The sequence below is a fragment of the Gigantopelta aegis genome, chromosome 3, assembly GCF_016097555.1.
Source record: "Gigantopelta aegis isolate Gae_Host chromosome 3, Gae_host_genome, whole genome shotgun sequence".
NCBI lineage: Eukaryota > Metazoa > Mollusca > Gastropoda > Neomphalida > Peltospiridae > Gigantopelta > Gigantopelta aegis.
Window position 1 is genome coordinate 65205654 of NC_054701.1, and position 18884 is coordinate 65224537.

Genomic DNA, 18884 nt, shown 5'->3' on the forward strand with positions numbered 1-18884 from the left:
TTAGTCCTCAATACTTTGTACCCAGAATGGTCATTAAATACAATAATAATAATATTTACAGGTTAAAAATAAAATTAAACTTGAGGTGCATGCCAAATATTTAATGTTAGACTAGATTATTAGTTCTTAAACCAATAAGGGCATGGAAATATTTCAAGCCACGGGAGTATTCTACATTATTGCAGAGCGTGTGAAAAGGTAATAAAACATTAAGATATAAAAACTATCAATGTAAACGAAGGAGGTGGGTAAACAGATTTAAGAACCAATAGACTAAACTAACTGTATAACAAAGCTTTTCAGCTTCTTTAATGAAGTCATTTCTATAGGATGTCGTACAACGAGTAGGATATACTCTGGGTTTTTTGCTAACACCTGATGTCACCTTTCTATTGACAGTGATTCGCGAGTGCATGTCATCACATTTGTCTATGTATACAGGGAACATTTTGTTTTCAATATCTTTATTACAATATTTCTAGTCAATTGAAAACTGATTAGCAACTATTGTTCAATGTTTTTAAATTGTGTAGTGATCTCCGAAACTTGCGTAGCGAATCGCGGCGCGATACTGAACAAAGTGTTCCCTGGTATATGTCCAATTGAGCTTTGTTTTGTACAGGTATTGAGTGGCAGTCCTCTTGCAGGCGGATTAGATATGTATCGTCCTGGCAGTCCTCTTATAGATAAAGGACATGGCGGTGATCATGGTTTCAGCCAAGACTTTGCCAAAACACCTTTGTCTCTATCTTACGATTTTGATTGTGGTAACTGTTTTGTCGTTCAGATTTACAAAAAAGAAAGAAACAAAGAGAGAAACAGCGAGCAGCCTTGTCTGAACCCACGATCGTCCAGAACTTTACTGTCAAAAAATTATCAGAAATGACATGGCAGATTTTATTCAACAATTATAAGATGATAATATAATCTTAATAGAAAACATAATCCAATGTAAAACCGTTGCGTGATATCCTTATAAATATTTAAAAAGTAAGCACGTGATACCACACCAGTTTGTGATGTTAGAAATTGTCCTCAATTATTTTTTATTCAACAATTATAAAATTTACGATACAATCTTAGTACAAAACAATCCATTGTAAAACAATGATGTGATATACTCATAAATATTTAAAATGTGAACATAATAATTATATATTACCATACAAGTTGCCGACGTTAAAAATGGAAACATAACGAGCCACATTTTTAATGTCAGGTGAGTTCACAAAAAAACCAGAAGCAAAATAAGATACAGTATCAGAGATCATTAAAAATTATAGCTTTTAGGTGTGGATATATTGTAACTCTGGAAATTAATCAGGTGATGCTAACAGAACGGAAAAAAAGATTCCGCACAAACTAAAACAATGAATAAAACTATTACAAACATAAACTTTAGTCATGTTATGCTAACGGTAACAGCTAGTTGAAAACAGATTCGCACAGATTAAACAATGACCATAACTCTATTACAAACATAAATATTAGTTACCGAATGTCGAACAACAGCACATGACAAACAATTCAGACAAATATATTTTCTTTAAAAAAAAGTATAAATATCATAAAAATAGTCCCATGGCTAAGCCATATACAATACCATGTACCACAGTATAATCACAAATATTCACCAGGTTCATTCTATAGAGATACTGAGCCGACAGTAAAAAGAAAATAGTCCGTGTTGTTCTCAGAGATATGAATAGACAAAAGAAAATGATTATTTTTCCAACAATTCACCGATATATTTGGAGTTAAACATATAAAATACGTTTCGCCTGTGATTAAATTGCATATTTAAAATATATTTCAATAATAAAATGCCAATATGCTCTTTTTGTATAAATAATTTAATTTCTGTGACAATATACATGTAATGACAACAACAAGCGGTAAACGTGCAAATGGCGGACCACCATTAAATGCATTTCTTCTTGCGTTTCTCTGTAGCACCAAGTTGCACCGTGTCGAATTCAACCTGCAACTGTAGTTCAGCTTCCTCTATCTGTATCTTTCTCTTTCTCACCATGTCTTTGGCCAGAGTCATGAACAGCTGTAATACATTTAATAGTTACACGTGTGGTCATGAACGTGATGGATGTATGGTTAGCCTACATGTGAATAAAAAACATAACTGGTCATGAATAACGTGAACACGTTTGATGAATAATGTATTATATGGCCATGAAAAAAACTAATGGACCTTCTGTAAACCGGAATTCCCTCAAGACCGGACGTTTTTCACGGTCCCTTTTTAAATATTCGTGCAGAAGATAACTTCTCTAAACCGGATACCTCTTAAAACCGGACTTTTTACTTGGTCCCAAGGGTGTCCGTTTTAGAGGAGTTTCACTGTATATATATATATATATATATAAAGCGTACACGTATGGTCATGGGCAACTGTAACTGATATAATGTTCACATATATGGTCGTAAATAGCACACATGCGCATGCGCGACTGCACACGCACACGCTGTCTTTCTTTATTATTTCTCTCTCTCTCTCTCTCTCTCTCTCTCTCTCTCTCTCTCTCTCTCTCTCTCTCTCTCTCTCTCTCTCTCTCTCTCTCTCTCTCTCTCTCTCTCTCTGGATGCCCCGAACTAATGTTCTCTGACACCTACTGGCGCTGTGTTAACTTCTATGAATATTATCAAACGGATTAATCTCCACTTGTCATCACTAAACGGAACATATCTGAAAACTCGATTAAAATGGCATAACAAAATATACAAACATATATCTAAACATTAAATGTGGAAAGTTCCTATTCGTACGATAAACATAGACTTGAAAGTAATCAACTGAGATCAAGGTGGCAAAACAAAATATACAGACATATATTTAAACATTAAATATGGGATATTCGTACTATCAACAAATTTGAGAGTAATCAATTGAGACCAAGATTGCCAAACAAAATATACAAGCATATATCAAACATTAAATGCAGAAAATTCCTATTCGTACGATAAACACATTTGAAAGTAATCAGTTTAAATCAGGGTGGCCAAAGCAAAAACATATACAAACATATATTTAAACATTAAATGTGGAAAATTCTTATTCGTACAATAAATAAATTTTAAAGCAATCAGTTGAGATCAAGGTGACGAAAACAAAAATATATACTAGCATATATTCAAACATTTTATACATATATTCCTAAAATAAACGTGAATTTGAAAACATGAAATCAAGTGATATCAGACTTACATCTTCGACGTCTGTTTTTTCCTGAAGACTTGTTTCATAAAACTTCAGATTCATTTCCTCGGCGAACGATTCTGCTTCCTCGGTTCTCACCAACCTCTGTTCCTCGGACGGACCCTCGGCTCCAACTGTGATGACAAAACAAACATTCTGGAGGCTCAAAGTTGCCCAAAGATTGATTGAAAAAAATATTTTATTGTACAAAGAACAAAATAATCGGGCACAAGTTTAACAACTTACGAGGCCCTCGTATCTGTCTGTCTGTCTGTCTGTCTGTCTGTCTCTCTCTCTCTCTCTCTCTCTCTCTCTCTCTCTCTCTCTCTCTCTCTCTCTCTCTCTCTCTCTCTCTCTCTCTCTCTCTCTCTCTCTCTCTCTCTCTCTCTCTCTCTCTCTCTCTCTCTCTCTCTCTCTCTCTCTCTCTCTCTCTCTCTCTGTGTGTGTGTGTGTGTGTGTGTACACACACACTTAACTGTATATATTTAAGTTACATTTAAACAGTTACAGATAACCAGAAGAAGGAAATATATTATGTACAAAAGAATATGATCGTCATAGGATGAATTTAATTGTAAAAACAATTGTACCTGAATAAAAAGCATTAAAACAAGTTTTCATTTATATTTATACAGGACCCTAATGAGAGCAAGCTTGTCAGACCAATGATAAACAAAACAGGAGACAGGCAGAATGTAAATGAAAAGACCGTTTATTTTTTTTAAAACCAGACTGATTTACATTACATGTAAATATGTAACACAGATTAGGGATCGAAATATTGCCGTCCCGTCCAGTTTTTGCCAGTCAACCGGAAGATGTTTTTGTCTGTTATGTTTGGTCCAGCAGGTTTAGATTTGGGTAGGCAGAATTTATAGCTAGTCTTACACGTAGACTTCCGGGGAAAACACTATTAATTTTTCCATTAGTAGCAAGGGATCTTTTATATGCACGTCCCCGCAGAGATGACGGTACATACCACGTCATTTGATATACCAATCGTGGGGCACTGGAAATCGACGGGAAAAAAACAATCACAAAATTAATCTATCGAGAATGATTCGATCCTCTATTCAATGAGCTAGATCCTGCTTTATTCATGGATATGAAAACATATTTAACCCGAATAATACAAGTATCAATGCACATCAATATACATGTTTTATTACAAAATCATGTCACCAATAATTGAAGCCGGGTTTCAATAGTATTCGGTTTAAAAATCCATCGGAAAATAATAGAAGCGTCCGGCTTGTAAAAATAAAATAATAAAAGCGTCCGTCTTGTAAACAACTATTTACGGTAAATCTGTATTTATTGATAAGGCACTAGTAAGGCGGTCTTCCAAGACCTGTGTGTATGGTGGTAGGATCTTTCCCTCTCGATGAACCTACTGGGTTAGTTCCCTTTACAACCAGTGCTCCACGACTGGTTTATCCAAGGCCGCGGAATGTTCTATGGGGTTGTGATAACGTGTGTATGTATAAAAGCTATTTCTGCTAATAGGTTATATTAATTTACTAGCAGCAACGAGTTTCTAACGAGCTACTCTCGATTCACTAATATCAAAACCTATATTAGCTCGGCCATTTACCTTTCGACCGACCGTTCAAAATTGCGCCAAATTCCCTCAATCAAAATTGCGCACCCTTTTCTGCTCCATTCAAATTCCATAGCACCACCACCACCTCCACCCGCCTGCTACCGATTTGATCGAGCTGCTGGTGCTCCCTTGCACCTGCCAGTGCAGGCGGTCCCTCCTCTCCCCTCCCCCCACCTTTCCTGTCATGGACGGAGGAGCCGGCCAAGGCCGGCTCTTGTGCCCACGACAGGCGTGCGCTACAACAGCTTGTTCTGAATGTGCACGAGTTTCTTCTGTAACGTTTTAAATCCACTGTTTTAATTACGATAATATACAACACATACAACATGTACTGGGATATTGCTAAATAATTACTCATTTCCTTTCTTTAGTGTTAAGGATGTCATACACCTCTCCCCCCCCCCCCCCCCCACACACACACCTAAATCTTCCCCCGCGCATATTCAAAATATACTAAACAACAAAAAAAAATGTGAATATTTCATTATATATTTTTTCATGATACAATTGGTTTGGTAAATAGACTGTCAAAATGGGCCTAAAATGTTCACTAGACATTGGTCATTTAAATAGACACCAAAAAAAAAAAAAAAAAAAAAAAAAATGGGATTCAAACTGAACTAAATTAATAATATCATCTCTTTTGTTATCGAGTATACTTCTATGATTATATTGTTCACAGAACTTTGTTTCGGTGGTAATAATATGACAATAATGTATTGTATTTTTTTAAAACGTATCTCTCAATATTGCCTACTTTGGAACTAAAGCACATCTTGCATTTTTAGTATAGGGACAGAGGGTGCGCGACTTTAATGATTTATATATATTTATATATGTATATATGTATGTATGTATTGATGTATGAATATCTATATATTGTATGTATGTATGTATGTATGTATGTATGTATGTATGTATGTATGTATGTATATATGTATATATATATATATATATATATATATATATATATATATATATATATATATATATATATATAAATGATAAAAGAAAACAAGTTTACAGTATATATGTATTTAAAAAATAATTTAAAGAAATAACTATCCTTTTACATGTTTCAATCTTATTTATCTTATATATATATATATATATATATATATATATATATATATATATATATATATATATATATATATATATATATATATATATATATATATATAATAACAAGTAATGTTTAAAATCGAACAGAAAATCATATTTTACGTTTATTTCCATAGGAAGAAGTTAACATTTAAGGTAATATTATTTCCCCCTCATCCACTGATTTTTCTAAATTGGTAAACGCAGTTTTGAACAATTCTGTCTTGATTTAATTTTAAAGATTTGCTGTTTGACAATCGAGGGGAAAAACAACAGATGAGTGGTATACGTTGTAGACTTACCGAGTATTTTGATAACGGAGCTGTCACAATTTTGGTTTATTTCATAAAGCCAGTTTGGAATGTTTGTGAAAGTCGTCTTGTCGCACACTTCGTACATTATAATGATTCCACTTGTCCCTCTGTAGTACCTAGATATAAAACAAAAAGAGAAAAAGAACGCGTGTTAACCAGGGAAACATCTGGCCTGATATAACTGGAGCAGAGGGCAGTAAACATTAATCAGAGCACAGCAATAGAAAAGTCTTTTTCGGCTAAACAAAATGACACTTTTAAACAAAAAAGGCAATTTAAAAAAAAAAAATTTTGAGGTGTTGAGTGTAGATGAGGGTTTGGTTTTTGTGGGTGGGATTACTGCCCTCCGCCCATTTACTGCCGTTTTAACGACACCCTAGTAGGCGCGTGTGTAGAGAGTGGGTTTCGAGGATCAGTTATCTCAAAGAGTCCATTGGAGGGGGGGGGGGGGGCGGACGTAACCTCGTGGCAAAGCGCTCGCTCGATGCACGGTCGGTCTGGGATCGATCGCCGTCGGTGGGCCCTTTGGGCCATTTCTCGCTCCAGCCAGTGCACCACGACTGGTATATCAAAGGCCGTGGTATGTACTACCCTGTCTGTGGGATGGTGCATATAAAAGAACCCTTGCTGCTAATCGAAAAGAGTAGCCCATGAAGTGGCGACAGCGGGTTTCCTCTATCAATATCTGTGTGGTTCTTGACCATATGTCTGACGTCACATAACCGTAAATGAAATGTGTTGAGTGCGTCGTTAAATAAAACATTTCTTTCTTTCTTTCCATTGAGGGGAGTCGATCTTACGACCTATTACACTTTAAGTGACTGAGCTAAACATATACCCCCGTTCGCTAATTAGATACAGCATCCCAACTAATAAAGATTAGTCAATATTATTGTTATTTATTTCTCTATTCCTTTCGTTATTCTTTCTGTTTTGTTCTTTCTTTCTTTCTTTCTTTCTTTCTTTCTTTATCAGGAATCCATATTGAACTGTTTGAACACAATATATAATTATAAATAAAACAAAACCCAGTAATATATATCGTGTCTGGACCTACTTTTAACCATCGACTTTATTTATTTTTATTATTTATTTATTTATTTATTTATCAGGAATCCATATTGGACTGTTTGAACATATATACACATGTCTATATAATTTATTGATACATATAAAAACAGCAATATATATCGTTTCATGACCTACTTTGAAGTATTGACTTTTAAGTTACATCTTCTGCCTACAACAGACATACTTTGACCTTACTTTTCCTGGAAACTCACAAAGGAAATACATAACACGTAACCACACAGTAAGTGCCCTATCGTGAAGATCTACGTGCACTTAAATCTTCCCTGTTTCCGAACAAAAATATTATTTTCATGTTCCTAATATATATATATTGTTTTGGAGTATATATATATATATATATATATATATATATATATATATATATATATATATATTGTTTTGGAGTATAACTAGTTGGAATCTTTTTAACTGTTTAATAATAAACTGATTTGAAAGAAAGTATTTAATGTTGATGTGATAGAAGAAACGAAAGTTGACAATACCAAAATAATACCATAGTACAGGACACACTATTAGTACTAGTATATCAGATGAGGGTGAAATTGTTGTTAATAAATAATGAAAAAGTAAATATGCTGTCAATGAAAGATATGTTTTTCAAGTTCACATAAGATAGTTCAGTGATTAAATCAGTTTGTTACTCATCTGTTGAATTTTTTTTTAATCCATATCATCAATCAATGATTACAAAACTGTAATATGTTATTAGAGTCGTATCTCTGCACAATGCAGAGTCGAAATGGCATTTGACAAAATAGAAAGAAAGAAATGTTTTATTTAACGACGCACTCAACACATTTTATTTACGGTTATATGGCGTCAGACATATGGTTAAGAACCACACAGATTTGGAGAGGAAACCCGCTGTCGCCACTACATGGGCTACTCTTTCCGATCAGCAGCAAGGGATCTTTTATTTGCGCTTCCCACATGCAGGATAGCACAAACCATGGCCTTTGTTGAACCAGTTATAGATCACTGATCGGTGCAAGTGGTTTACACCTACCCATTGAGCCTTGCGGAGCACTCACTCAGGTTTTGGAGTAGGTATCTGGATTACAAATCCCCATGCCTCAACTGGGATCCGAACCCAGTACCTACCAGCCTGTAGACCGATGGCCAAACAACGACGCCACCGAGGCCGGTTTAACAAAATAGTGGTTGATTCCATGATTCTCTGTCTATAGGACAGCCACTCCCGAAGAGATCCTTTGCTAGAGTTCTCATCCCTATTGCACTACCATAAAGAGGACTGCCACTCCCAGACTAGTTTACTAAATAAAAACTAACACCAGAGCTCATTAGAATAAATACAGCTGTGGTGACATGCTATCATAACTAACTAACACCAGACAGAGCTAATTAGAATAAATACAGCTGTGGTGACATGCTATCATAACTAACTAACACCAGACAGAGCTCATTAGAATAAATACAGCTGTGGTGACATGCTATCATAAATCACAATAGTGTGCCTGTGTTTGTGTATTTTCGCCCTCAATATTACCCAGAAGACAGCTAATGGTAATTTAGTGAAAATCCATTATATATTTCAATCTTAAATGATTATTAAATTGTTTTCTAATTGAAGGAAATAGTCGATTTGGGGCTAAGTTCAGAAGATGAAATTTCTTTACAATTTCCATGAATTCGATTTTCATGAACATAATTTTATGAAAAAATGAATGAAGTGTGAAAATATTTTTAAATTTTTTGTCCTAATCACTGATAACGTTCAGTAAGCCTACACATATCGTAACTTATAAATGCAACTACTGATAGAACCATGCTTTAAAATTCAAAGAAATACCTTTCTGAAATTACAGCCAAAAGTCCTCCGTCTATCGTTTTTTTTCCTTAATATCGTTACCGACCACTTTGCTCAATAGTTTTTTTCTTTATGCAAGCTTATGCCAATGTTTGATTTGGATATCAAGAAGAGAGTATAAAGGTGTAGTTTTAAAGCTTAGAGCATTTGTTCTGTTAAATTGTTATTCCACATTAAATTAAAATAAAGGTCAAACATTTTCTGAATTGTAATTCCGTTACCGTGGAATTTCCCTATATATTTCACATCTGAAGTTAATAGGCCTACAGTTAACACAACATAAACAAACAATGTCTTACGTTGATACAATTTTGAAGGGGTGCATTTCTGCTGTGTCCCATATTTGAAGTTTGATTTTCTCTCCATCTATCACAAGATTTCGGATGGTGAAGTCACACCCAACTTTAGTTGTCTCTGAAAATTATTAAATATAATAAAATTAATCATTGTTAGGACATACAAAATATTAAACAATACTGTTTGTAAAGTATTTTTAATAGATAAAGACTCCAAGACTCTATATATGCCATTAAAAAAACCCTCATATGTACGGCGATCTTTAATTTTTATCCTGAATTTATATCTCATTAAGGTTGAAGCACGCTGTCCTGCCGCACAGACACATCAACGTTCTGCCCAGGATAGTGGCAAATGGTTAGCTGTTAGTAATTATTCCTTTAAGGCATGGGAAATTATTTTTTACAGCATCTTAATTATTGCAATAAGTGTCAAAATACTTTACGATAAATTAACATAATCATACTTATCTAGACAAATTAACTCAACATAGCAATAAAGAAATCACGATTTGTTATAGCAGTTCTACGTTTACTCATGTTTGAAAGTAAATATAGTATGAAGTATTATATTTAGAACAAAAACAAATCATATTTTACAATTTTGTCTCTTCCCCCCCCCCCCCCCCCACACACACACACACACACACACAACATAACTAAAAATCTTACCAGTTGTAGTACTATCGGCCAGGTGTACAAGTTTGGTTTTCGGCACACCTGTTGAACACAAAACAAACACTGCAATAAATCGATATAAGGTATCTACCTATACAACGAGGCGGCCCGAAAGGCAGATGTTCCGAAGCGGAAGGCAACCGCCATACTGCCATACATAGATTCATGATATTATTGTTACCAATAAATATATATACATGTATATACATGTTCAACAGAAAATTAGATTACTGTAGTAATTAGAGATACCAGAATTAAATATTTTCATAAATATAATATTGCAAACATTGGAAATAAATTATCGTGTATCAAACGTGTTGCAACAAATCCACACGTGTCTGTGACATAACGTTTCGTAAGAGTTATGTGAACAACAGGCATATATCATCACATTGCATAAATACAGTGGCGCAGCCAGGATTTTATATTGGGGTTGGCACAAGAGGCAGGCCCAAGGGTTGGCGGGGAAGTCGGGCAGGGAACCTGTCCCTCTAAATATATTCAAGTGTCTCTTTTTGAATTGTTTCTTGAAGGCGTGTCCTTCTTATAAATTGGTCCATGTGCCTTCAGATCCTCAGACCCCAACCCCGTAAAAACATTTCCTAGATCCGGCCCTGGGTACTAACATTGGTAAAGGGCCAACCACACCGTCTATGAATCATGTTATAGGGCGACAGGAAAAGATAAAAGGTGATGGGGGAGAAAGGGGGTATGCATAAATAATATCTATAGATCTACGTAAATGGTTATACATATATATTTCGCGTCTATACACACACGCTGTCAAAATGTATTGTTTTAATCACTGTGGTGTAAATTCACGATATCAATTATGACAGGTAGCAAATACTCCGTCAAAACAAGTAACAATATTAAGGACTCGTAATTTGAAGGTTTCAAGTAAGACCAAATTAATCAGACGCAAAATTATGCTCAAACTCGTCATTTTATCGATAAAAAAAATCTTCGCCGAGAGAGAACTCGACTGTTCTAAATTCTGTGTAAGCGTGTACAGCTTATAAATTTATAATAAGATATTATCCGATTCATAACTTTGGCAGGAACTGTATTGATGAGATTGTTTAGGGCTTTTTTTCAAATCACCGGCCTCGGTGGCGTCGTGGCAGGCCATCGGCCTACAGGCTGGTAGGTACTGGGTTCGGATCCCAGTCGAGGCATGGGGTTTTTTAATCCAGATACCGACTCCAAACCCTGAGTGAGTGCTCCGCAAGGCTCAATGGGTAGGTATAAACCACTTGCACCGACCAGTGATCCATAACTGGTTCAACAAAGGCCATAGTTTGTGCTATCCTGCCTATGGGAAGCGCAAATAAAAGATCCCTTGCTGCTAATCGGAAGAGTAGCCCATGCAGTGGCGACAGTGGGTTTCCTCTCAAAATATGTGTGGTCCTTAACCATGTCTGACGCCATATAACCGTAAATAAAATGTGTTGAGTGCGTCGTTAAATTAAAACATTTTCTTTTGTTTTCAAATCTTATTTAGAGACGTAGATGCTTGTGTTCACAATAAAAAGAAAGAGAGAAATGTTTTATCTAACGACGCACTCAACACATTGTATTTACGATTATATGGCGTCAGACATATGGTTAAGGACCACACAGATATTGAGAGAGGAAACCCGCTGTCGCCTCTTCATGGGCTACTCTTTTTGGATTAGCAGCAAGGGATCTTTTATATGCGCCATCCCACAGACAGGGCAGTACATAGCACGGCCTTTTTATACCAGTCGTGGTGCACTGGCTGGAACGAGAAATAGCCCAATGGGCCCACCGACGGGGATCGATCCCAGAGCGACCGCACATCGAGCGAGAGCTTTACCACTGGGCTACATCCCGCCCCCTGTTCACAATAAGTTGAAGTACTCCAAATTGTCCAGAGGGCGGGACGTAGCTCAGTGGAACAACGCTCGCCTGATGCGCGATCGATCTAGAATCGATTCCAGCGGGTGGGCCCGTTGGGCTGTTTCTCTTTCCAGCCAGTAATCCACAACTGGTGTAACAAAGGCCGTGGTATGTACTATCCTGTCTGTGGGATGGTGCATATTAAAGATCCCTTGCTGCTAATCGAAAAGAGTAGTCCATGAAGTGGCGACAGCGAGTTTCCTCTCTCAATATCTGTGTGGTCCTTAACCATATGTCCGACGCCATATAACCGTAAATAAAATGTGTTGAGTGGCGTCGTTAAATAAAACACTTCCTTCCAAATTGTCAAAAATTCTGACACTTACAAAAAACCCAATATCATCAAAATATTTACACATCAAGGGCAGATCCAGGAAATATTTTAGGGAGGGGACCAGGGGCAAAATATCACATGGATTAACTCCTAAAATAAATGTTTGGCATTCGTGAAATGAAATTGTAAAGAAATTGTTTTGAAATAGTTTAGGTTCAGCTGGTCCTCCTGTGGCCTAATTCACAAAGCTCTCTTAGGCTTTGTTAGACAACAAAGCATCTTCTTTGCATTTATTTTAGCACTGGACTGCGAGATCGCAAAGTTACGAGAGTTTAGTGAATTAGGCCCCTGGCTCCATATTCATAAACATACTTAAGTCAATGTATGATAATTATCTATGTACTTTAAGTATGTATTTAGGTATCATACATTGACTTAAGTACGTTTATGAATACGGAGCCTGATCTCTTTCCTTGGACATACCAAACTGTCATGTGAAGTCACTGTCTTAAACATGATGGTACCACGCCACCATTCAACATGTTGTTACTTTGTGTAGCAGAACTTTATCATAGTCTGGTTTAGAAAATAGGTCTTCATTTAAAACATTAAATTGAATTAAATTACAGAAATGCCCTCATAGGCGTACGGGCTCCCATTTTTGTAGGGGCAGGATGGCCTTTGCCCGAATTAAACGAAAATGCCAGAATCTGGATAACAACATATACTCGTTATTAGCATTACTACGAAACAGCTATACAGGCTTGCAAACGAATCACTACGCATTTTTACGTGGATTACAACTAATTGTGTTGGTAGAATTCTGGAAATACCTGGTACAAGGTCTCAGGTTAGCACATTTTGCCGGAATATCTTATCACTTTTTCCCCAATTTGAGGTTTTGCTCCAGCACTAGGGGGCAGTTGTACCCCCCCCCCCCCCCCTCCCCCCGCCCCTCTGTCTCGTACGCTTATGAATGCCCTTTTCAAACATTTCTTTGATGAATGCAAGCTGGGCTTTGTAGCATTTAAATAATCCAGTGGATGAAAACTGTTTGTAATTTTTATTACTAAACGATAACAACTGTGCAGTTGGTATGCTGCCACTTTATAATAACAAAGATGGATGGATAGCTCCAACTTTTTGTGGTCAACTTTACATAGTCAACCATGAAGGATCTTAACATATGTTATAATAATGCATACCGATGGATGATCGGACAACGACGATCATACAGTGCCAGCAAGATGTTTGTCAGTCATCGAGTAAAAAGCGTTTTGCGCTTTACTTCGCTCAACAGCATATTCGCTGAAGGGCAGAATCGAAACAACCTCAAGCACCTACTTGCCCACCTGCGGTGTACAACTGTGTACGTCAAATCTGTATGTGTAAATCGCTGGCACAAGCTACTGTATATTATGTAATCAGTTTTGTATGTGATGTTTAAATATGTTCTGTGGATCACTGATCTAAAATAAAAATCTATTATTATTATTATAGTGGTTACCCAGTGACTGGACGTCTTAAAATAGCAATCTGATTGTTTCAGTGTTGTAATATTTTTTCTACAGAATGTATTCTGATAAAGAAATTGAATTGAAATGCATGCAAATGTGAATGGTGGTATGCAATCTTTACAGATATTAGCACAACCACAAACACTCCTGGTGGAAATTCCACAAAACATTCACTTTACGATCACGATATGTTTATTTGTATGTCTGCTTTGTTAACGACACCACTAGAACACATTGATTAATTAATCATCAGCTATTGAATGTAAAACATTTTGTAATTCTGACACGTAGTCATCAGTGGAAACACGCTACATGTTTTTCCTAATGCAGCAAGGGATCTTTTATGTGCACCTTCCCACAGACAGGAAAGCACATACCACGGCCTTTGACCAGCTGTGCTGCACTGGTTGGAACGGGAAAACTCCAATCAGTTGAGTGAATCCACCGAGGTAGTTTGATCCGGTCACGCAAGCACATTAAGCACGCACTCAACCGACTGAGCTATCCTTCTCCCCCCGCCATCATACATACACACACACACAAAGTGTGGTCCCCCCAAAAAAAAATCCTGGCTACGCCAGTGCTGCTGATCATAAACGTACAGTTTAGTGAAATTAGTTGCAGGTGAAAAAAAAAAAAAAAATTCTAAGCACGAAACTATAAGACTGAACCACAACAACCATACACTTTTTTTAAAAGGACTGTACATCTTTAAGGTTCCGTAGCCCAGTGGTAAAGCGCTCGCTTTATGCGCGGTCGGTTTGGGATCGATCCCAGTCAGTGGGCCCATAGGGCTATTTCTCGCTCCAGCCAGTGCACCACGACTGGTACATCAAAGGCCGTGGTATGTGCTATCCTGTCTATGGAATAGTGCATATAAAAAACACTTGCTGCTAATCGAAAAGAGTAGCCCATGAAGTGGCGACAGCGGGTTTCCTCACTCAATATCTGTGTGGTCCTAAACCATATGTCCGACGCCATATAACCGTAAATAAAATGTGTTGAGTGCGTCGTTAAATAAAACATTTCCTTCCTTCCTTCTTTAAGGTTCCTGCCATCATTTAAAAATCTGTCGGAATGCTTGGTGACACGGTGTTCTCGTTAGATCGCCTCGCAATCCCGGTTTAAGCCTACACGGTTAGAAAAATGGCCTAGTTTCTTTAATGAGGAAGAATCAATATTGATCATCCGCTGTTGCAAATATAGCCACTGCGGCTTACTCCTACACACGCACGCACACACCGAACATCGTGGCGATTAAAACGGATTGTTTTCAAACTGGGCGTGGCACTGACGTTCATTTGCTGTGCTTTCCCCAGCAATTTTAAAGCCGTACGTAATTCCGGCAAACATAAAATGATTCAAGACAATGTTCTTACTATGCTGCCATTGTGAAATATTAGTTAAAATGTTTCTTTTTGTTTAACGACATCACTAGAGTACATTGATTTATTAATCAGCGGCTGGTATTAGATGTCAAACATTTGGTCATTCTGACATATAGTCTTAGAGAGGAAAGCCGCTACATTGTTTTCATTAGTAACAAGGAAGGAAGGAAGGAAATGTTTTATTTAACGACGCACTCAACACATTTTATTTACGGTTATATACGGTTATACGTCGGATATATGGTTAAGGACCACAAAGATATTGAGAGAGGAAACCCGCTGTCGCCACTTCATGGGCTACTCTTTTTGATTAGCAGCAAGGGATCTTTTATATGCACCTTCGCACAGACAGGGTAGTACATACCACGGCCTTTGTTACACGAGTTGTGGAGCACTGGCTGGAACGAGAAATAGCCCAATGGGCCCACTGACGGGAATCGATCCTAGATCGATCGCGCATCAGGCGAGCCCTGTACCGCTGAGCTACATCCCGTCCCCTAGTAACAAGGGATCTTTTGCATGCGTCATCCCACAGCAGTCTCTACGCTAACTGTTCCACCTAGGAGCCAGATGGCGACTACTTGTAGTGTTATATAGATAGTATGAAATGTTTCAGTCGCCAAATGAAACACAAAATGGTCGCATATGCAACCAAATCGGTCGCAGTGTAGAGGACAGGCGTGACAGACATAATAGCACATACCACGGGCCTTTGATATACAAATCTCGGTGCTCTGTCTGGAATGAGAATTGAGAAATAGCTCAATGGGCCCACCGACGGGGATCGAGTCATTGTACAACATAGTTCGGGATCTTGCTCAGGCGATAAAGCGCACGTAGGATCAGACGCCTTCTGTGGACCCATTCTCAGGCCCGTAACCAATGAGGGGTGGGTGGGGGGGGTGGGTGGGTGGGGGTCGAACCACCCCTAAGTAACTTCGTGCCTTACCATAACCCTACCCCCCCCCCCCCCCACACACACACCTCTCAAAATCCTGGCTACGGGCCTGATTCTCTAATTGTTTTGGGCTTTTTGTCCTAACCAGTGCCCAATGACTGGTATATCAAAGGGCCGGCAGTGGTAGGTGCTGTTCTGTTTGTTGAAAAATATAGGTAAAAGCATTAAGATCCCTTGGTGCTAATGCGACAACGTAGCGGGAGTTTTTTTAAATACTAAAGAATTATCAAACGTTTCACATTCAGTAGTAGATTATTAATAAATCGGTGTATAGTGGTGTTGTTAAAGAAAACTTTCTGACATGTATTTGCCTAATAGAGCCCTTTTAATGGCTAAAATTTCACATTGTATAAAATATGTTTCTGTATGTTTTTATTACACTGGATTTTACATGCACACACACACGCACACACACACACAGAGAGAGAGAGAGAGAGAGAGAGAGAGAGAGAGAGAGAGAGAGAGAGAGAGAGAGAGAGAGAGAGAGAGAGAGAGAGAGAGAGAGAGAGAGAGAGAGAGAGAGAGAGAGAGAGAGAGAGAGAGAGAGAGAGAGAGAGAGAGAGAGAGAGAGAGAGTGAGAGAGAGAGAGACAGACAGACAGACAGACAGACACACACACATAGAGAGAGAGAGAGAGAGAGAGAGAGAGAGAGAGAGAGAGAGAGAGACACACACACACACACACACACACACACACAGTCATACAAATACAGTAATTTCACTCGTACGAAAATAATACTACTGACTAATAGGATGGTCAAAACCAGATTGCATATACACACTGATATTCTAAATGAAAATGTCTTTAATATGTATTTCTAATCGTTAAAAAAGGGTCTGCTTGTTAAAATCTTAACACTGGCAGAAAACTCCGGAGTTTTTTTAAACACAGGATGTTAATAAAGGTTGTCTGATTTCCACATTTAAAATCTCCATCTCTAGTATATTTTTAAAACTTAAACATTTAAAATTTCGATCTGCCAGGTTTGTTTTCTTCTCACGACGCACCATTCTTGACTATGTTATGTGTAAATGCGTTGATCGCCATATCGACACTCGGGAGAGTGGCAGGAGGATAAATATTTTATGTTTTGAGTTGTACAAATGATTAAAAATGGCGACGAGACTTGAATGTTGTATTAAGATAATGGGTGATCTCCGTTGATATCGACATCTAACTATTCACAATCTCTTTAAGGCACCGCTCACAATATTATTGTGAACATTTGCATGAGCATACAAAACATACTCTTCTTTTTTTGGCAACCCCCTCCTAAAAGTGTCTTTACACCCCACTGAAAAAAAAGGTACGCCCCCTTATTATGTTGACAAAAATAGCATATGAAAAACAAAATACGTAAAAAGATACCTTTTAAAAAATCCAAATTATCGTTGAATAAACATTTATTACATACCAATTAAATCTTACTATATAAATACAGTCCTGAATACAAAAATTAAATACACTTTTCCGTATTCAAGTCAACTGCCAAAAATATATAGAAAAATAATAATTACACAAAAACAATCCTTAATAAAAAAAACTCTAAATTAATGTTGAATAAACCCATCATAAATGACTGTGCGATTTTGTGTGTGTGGTGTGAGAGAGAGAGAGAGAGAGAGAGAGAGAGAGAGAGAGAGAGAGAGAGAGAGAGAGAGAGAGGGAGAGAGGGAGGGAGGGAGGGAGGGAGGGAGGGAGAGAGAGAGAGAGAGAGAGAGAGAGAGAGAGAGAGAGAGAGAGAGAGAGAGAGAGAATTTGTCTTGTCTATACCATAACGATATTAAATCATATACTGAAAGCAAAATTTTATCTAATCCATAACGTAGGTAGAGTCATGTGCTTTTTTTCTTTATTACGCAACAATGACATAATGTATAAAAATACGTGTCTAGCATTACCGAACAAAGACGAACATGAGTCATGTTTTTCAATCGATATTGCCACCAGAACTAGGTCGACACAAAACATGCGAATTCAAACACTGATAATAAAAAAAACCCACAACCACCCATCACATTGTCCTTATGCGACTCCAAAACCGGTTCGAGAACCCGAAACCCGACCCCAACATCCAGTAAAGGTTGCACTTACCGCTGTCACCGACGACGATCACTTTGAATAAATGGTCCAAATGTTTGGACATCGTAACATAACTGACGTCGTGTTGTTGTCGCTATCCTCGTCTCGATTTCGTTATGTGACGCATGTCGACTGCATTATGTTGTGTGTGTGTGGATGTTTTTTTTTCCTCTATTTTTTTTTTAAAACTAGGATGTACTATTCCTATAGATCCAGAACGAGTTTTTGCGCAAGCCTTCACTGCTGACTAGGCGACGATGAAGGGAAAGCTAGTTCCAAGTACACAGGGAAGATGAACCGAACACCTTTACGACTTACTCATCCACGGCGCCCGAACTGGCAACCTATAACCTCGAGCTATTTCGCGTAGTCTTGGTTAAATTTGCATTTCTCAGGGATATGTTATGTATGTAGCTGGGAGATGCGAAATGTAGATCATCAAAATCACGATGATAATGTCAGGCTACGTATCAACACCTGTTAAATTTTATACACTGAATTATTATAGTGTGTGACTGAGCATGTGTAGGCATGCGTTTAATGTATGTTTGATGTCAAAAGTGTGTGTGTGTGTGCGCGTGTGTGCGTGCGTGCGTGCGTGTGTGTATTTATAAA

The 18884-nt window shown here is 37.6% G+C and overlaps 1 protein-coding gene across 1 annotated transcript; it reads right to left on the minus strand.

The window, feature by feature from the left end:
• Positions 1-826: 826 nt before the first annotated feature.
• LOC121368433 (ras-related protein Rab-35-like) lies at positions 827-18609 on the minus strand. Its single transcript, XM_041493164.1, has 6 exons — positions 18282-18609; positions 10121-10168; positions 9452-9566; positions 6221-6348; positions 3221-3345; positions 827-2056 (listed from the first exon to the last, which is right to left on the minus strand). The coding sequence occupies exons 1-6, from the start codon at positions 18331-18333 to the stop codon at positions 1922-1924; spliced, it is 603 nt and encodes a 200-aa protein (XP_041349098.1). The 5' UTR covers positions 18334-18609; the 3' UTR covers positions 827-1921.
• Between the last annotated feature and the right edge of the window lie 275 nt (positions 18610-18884).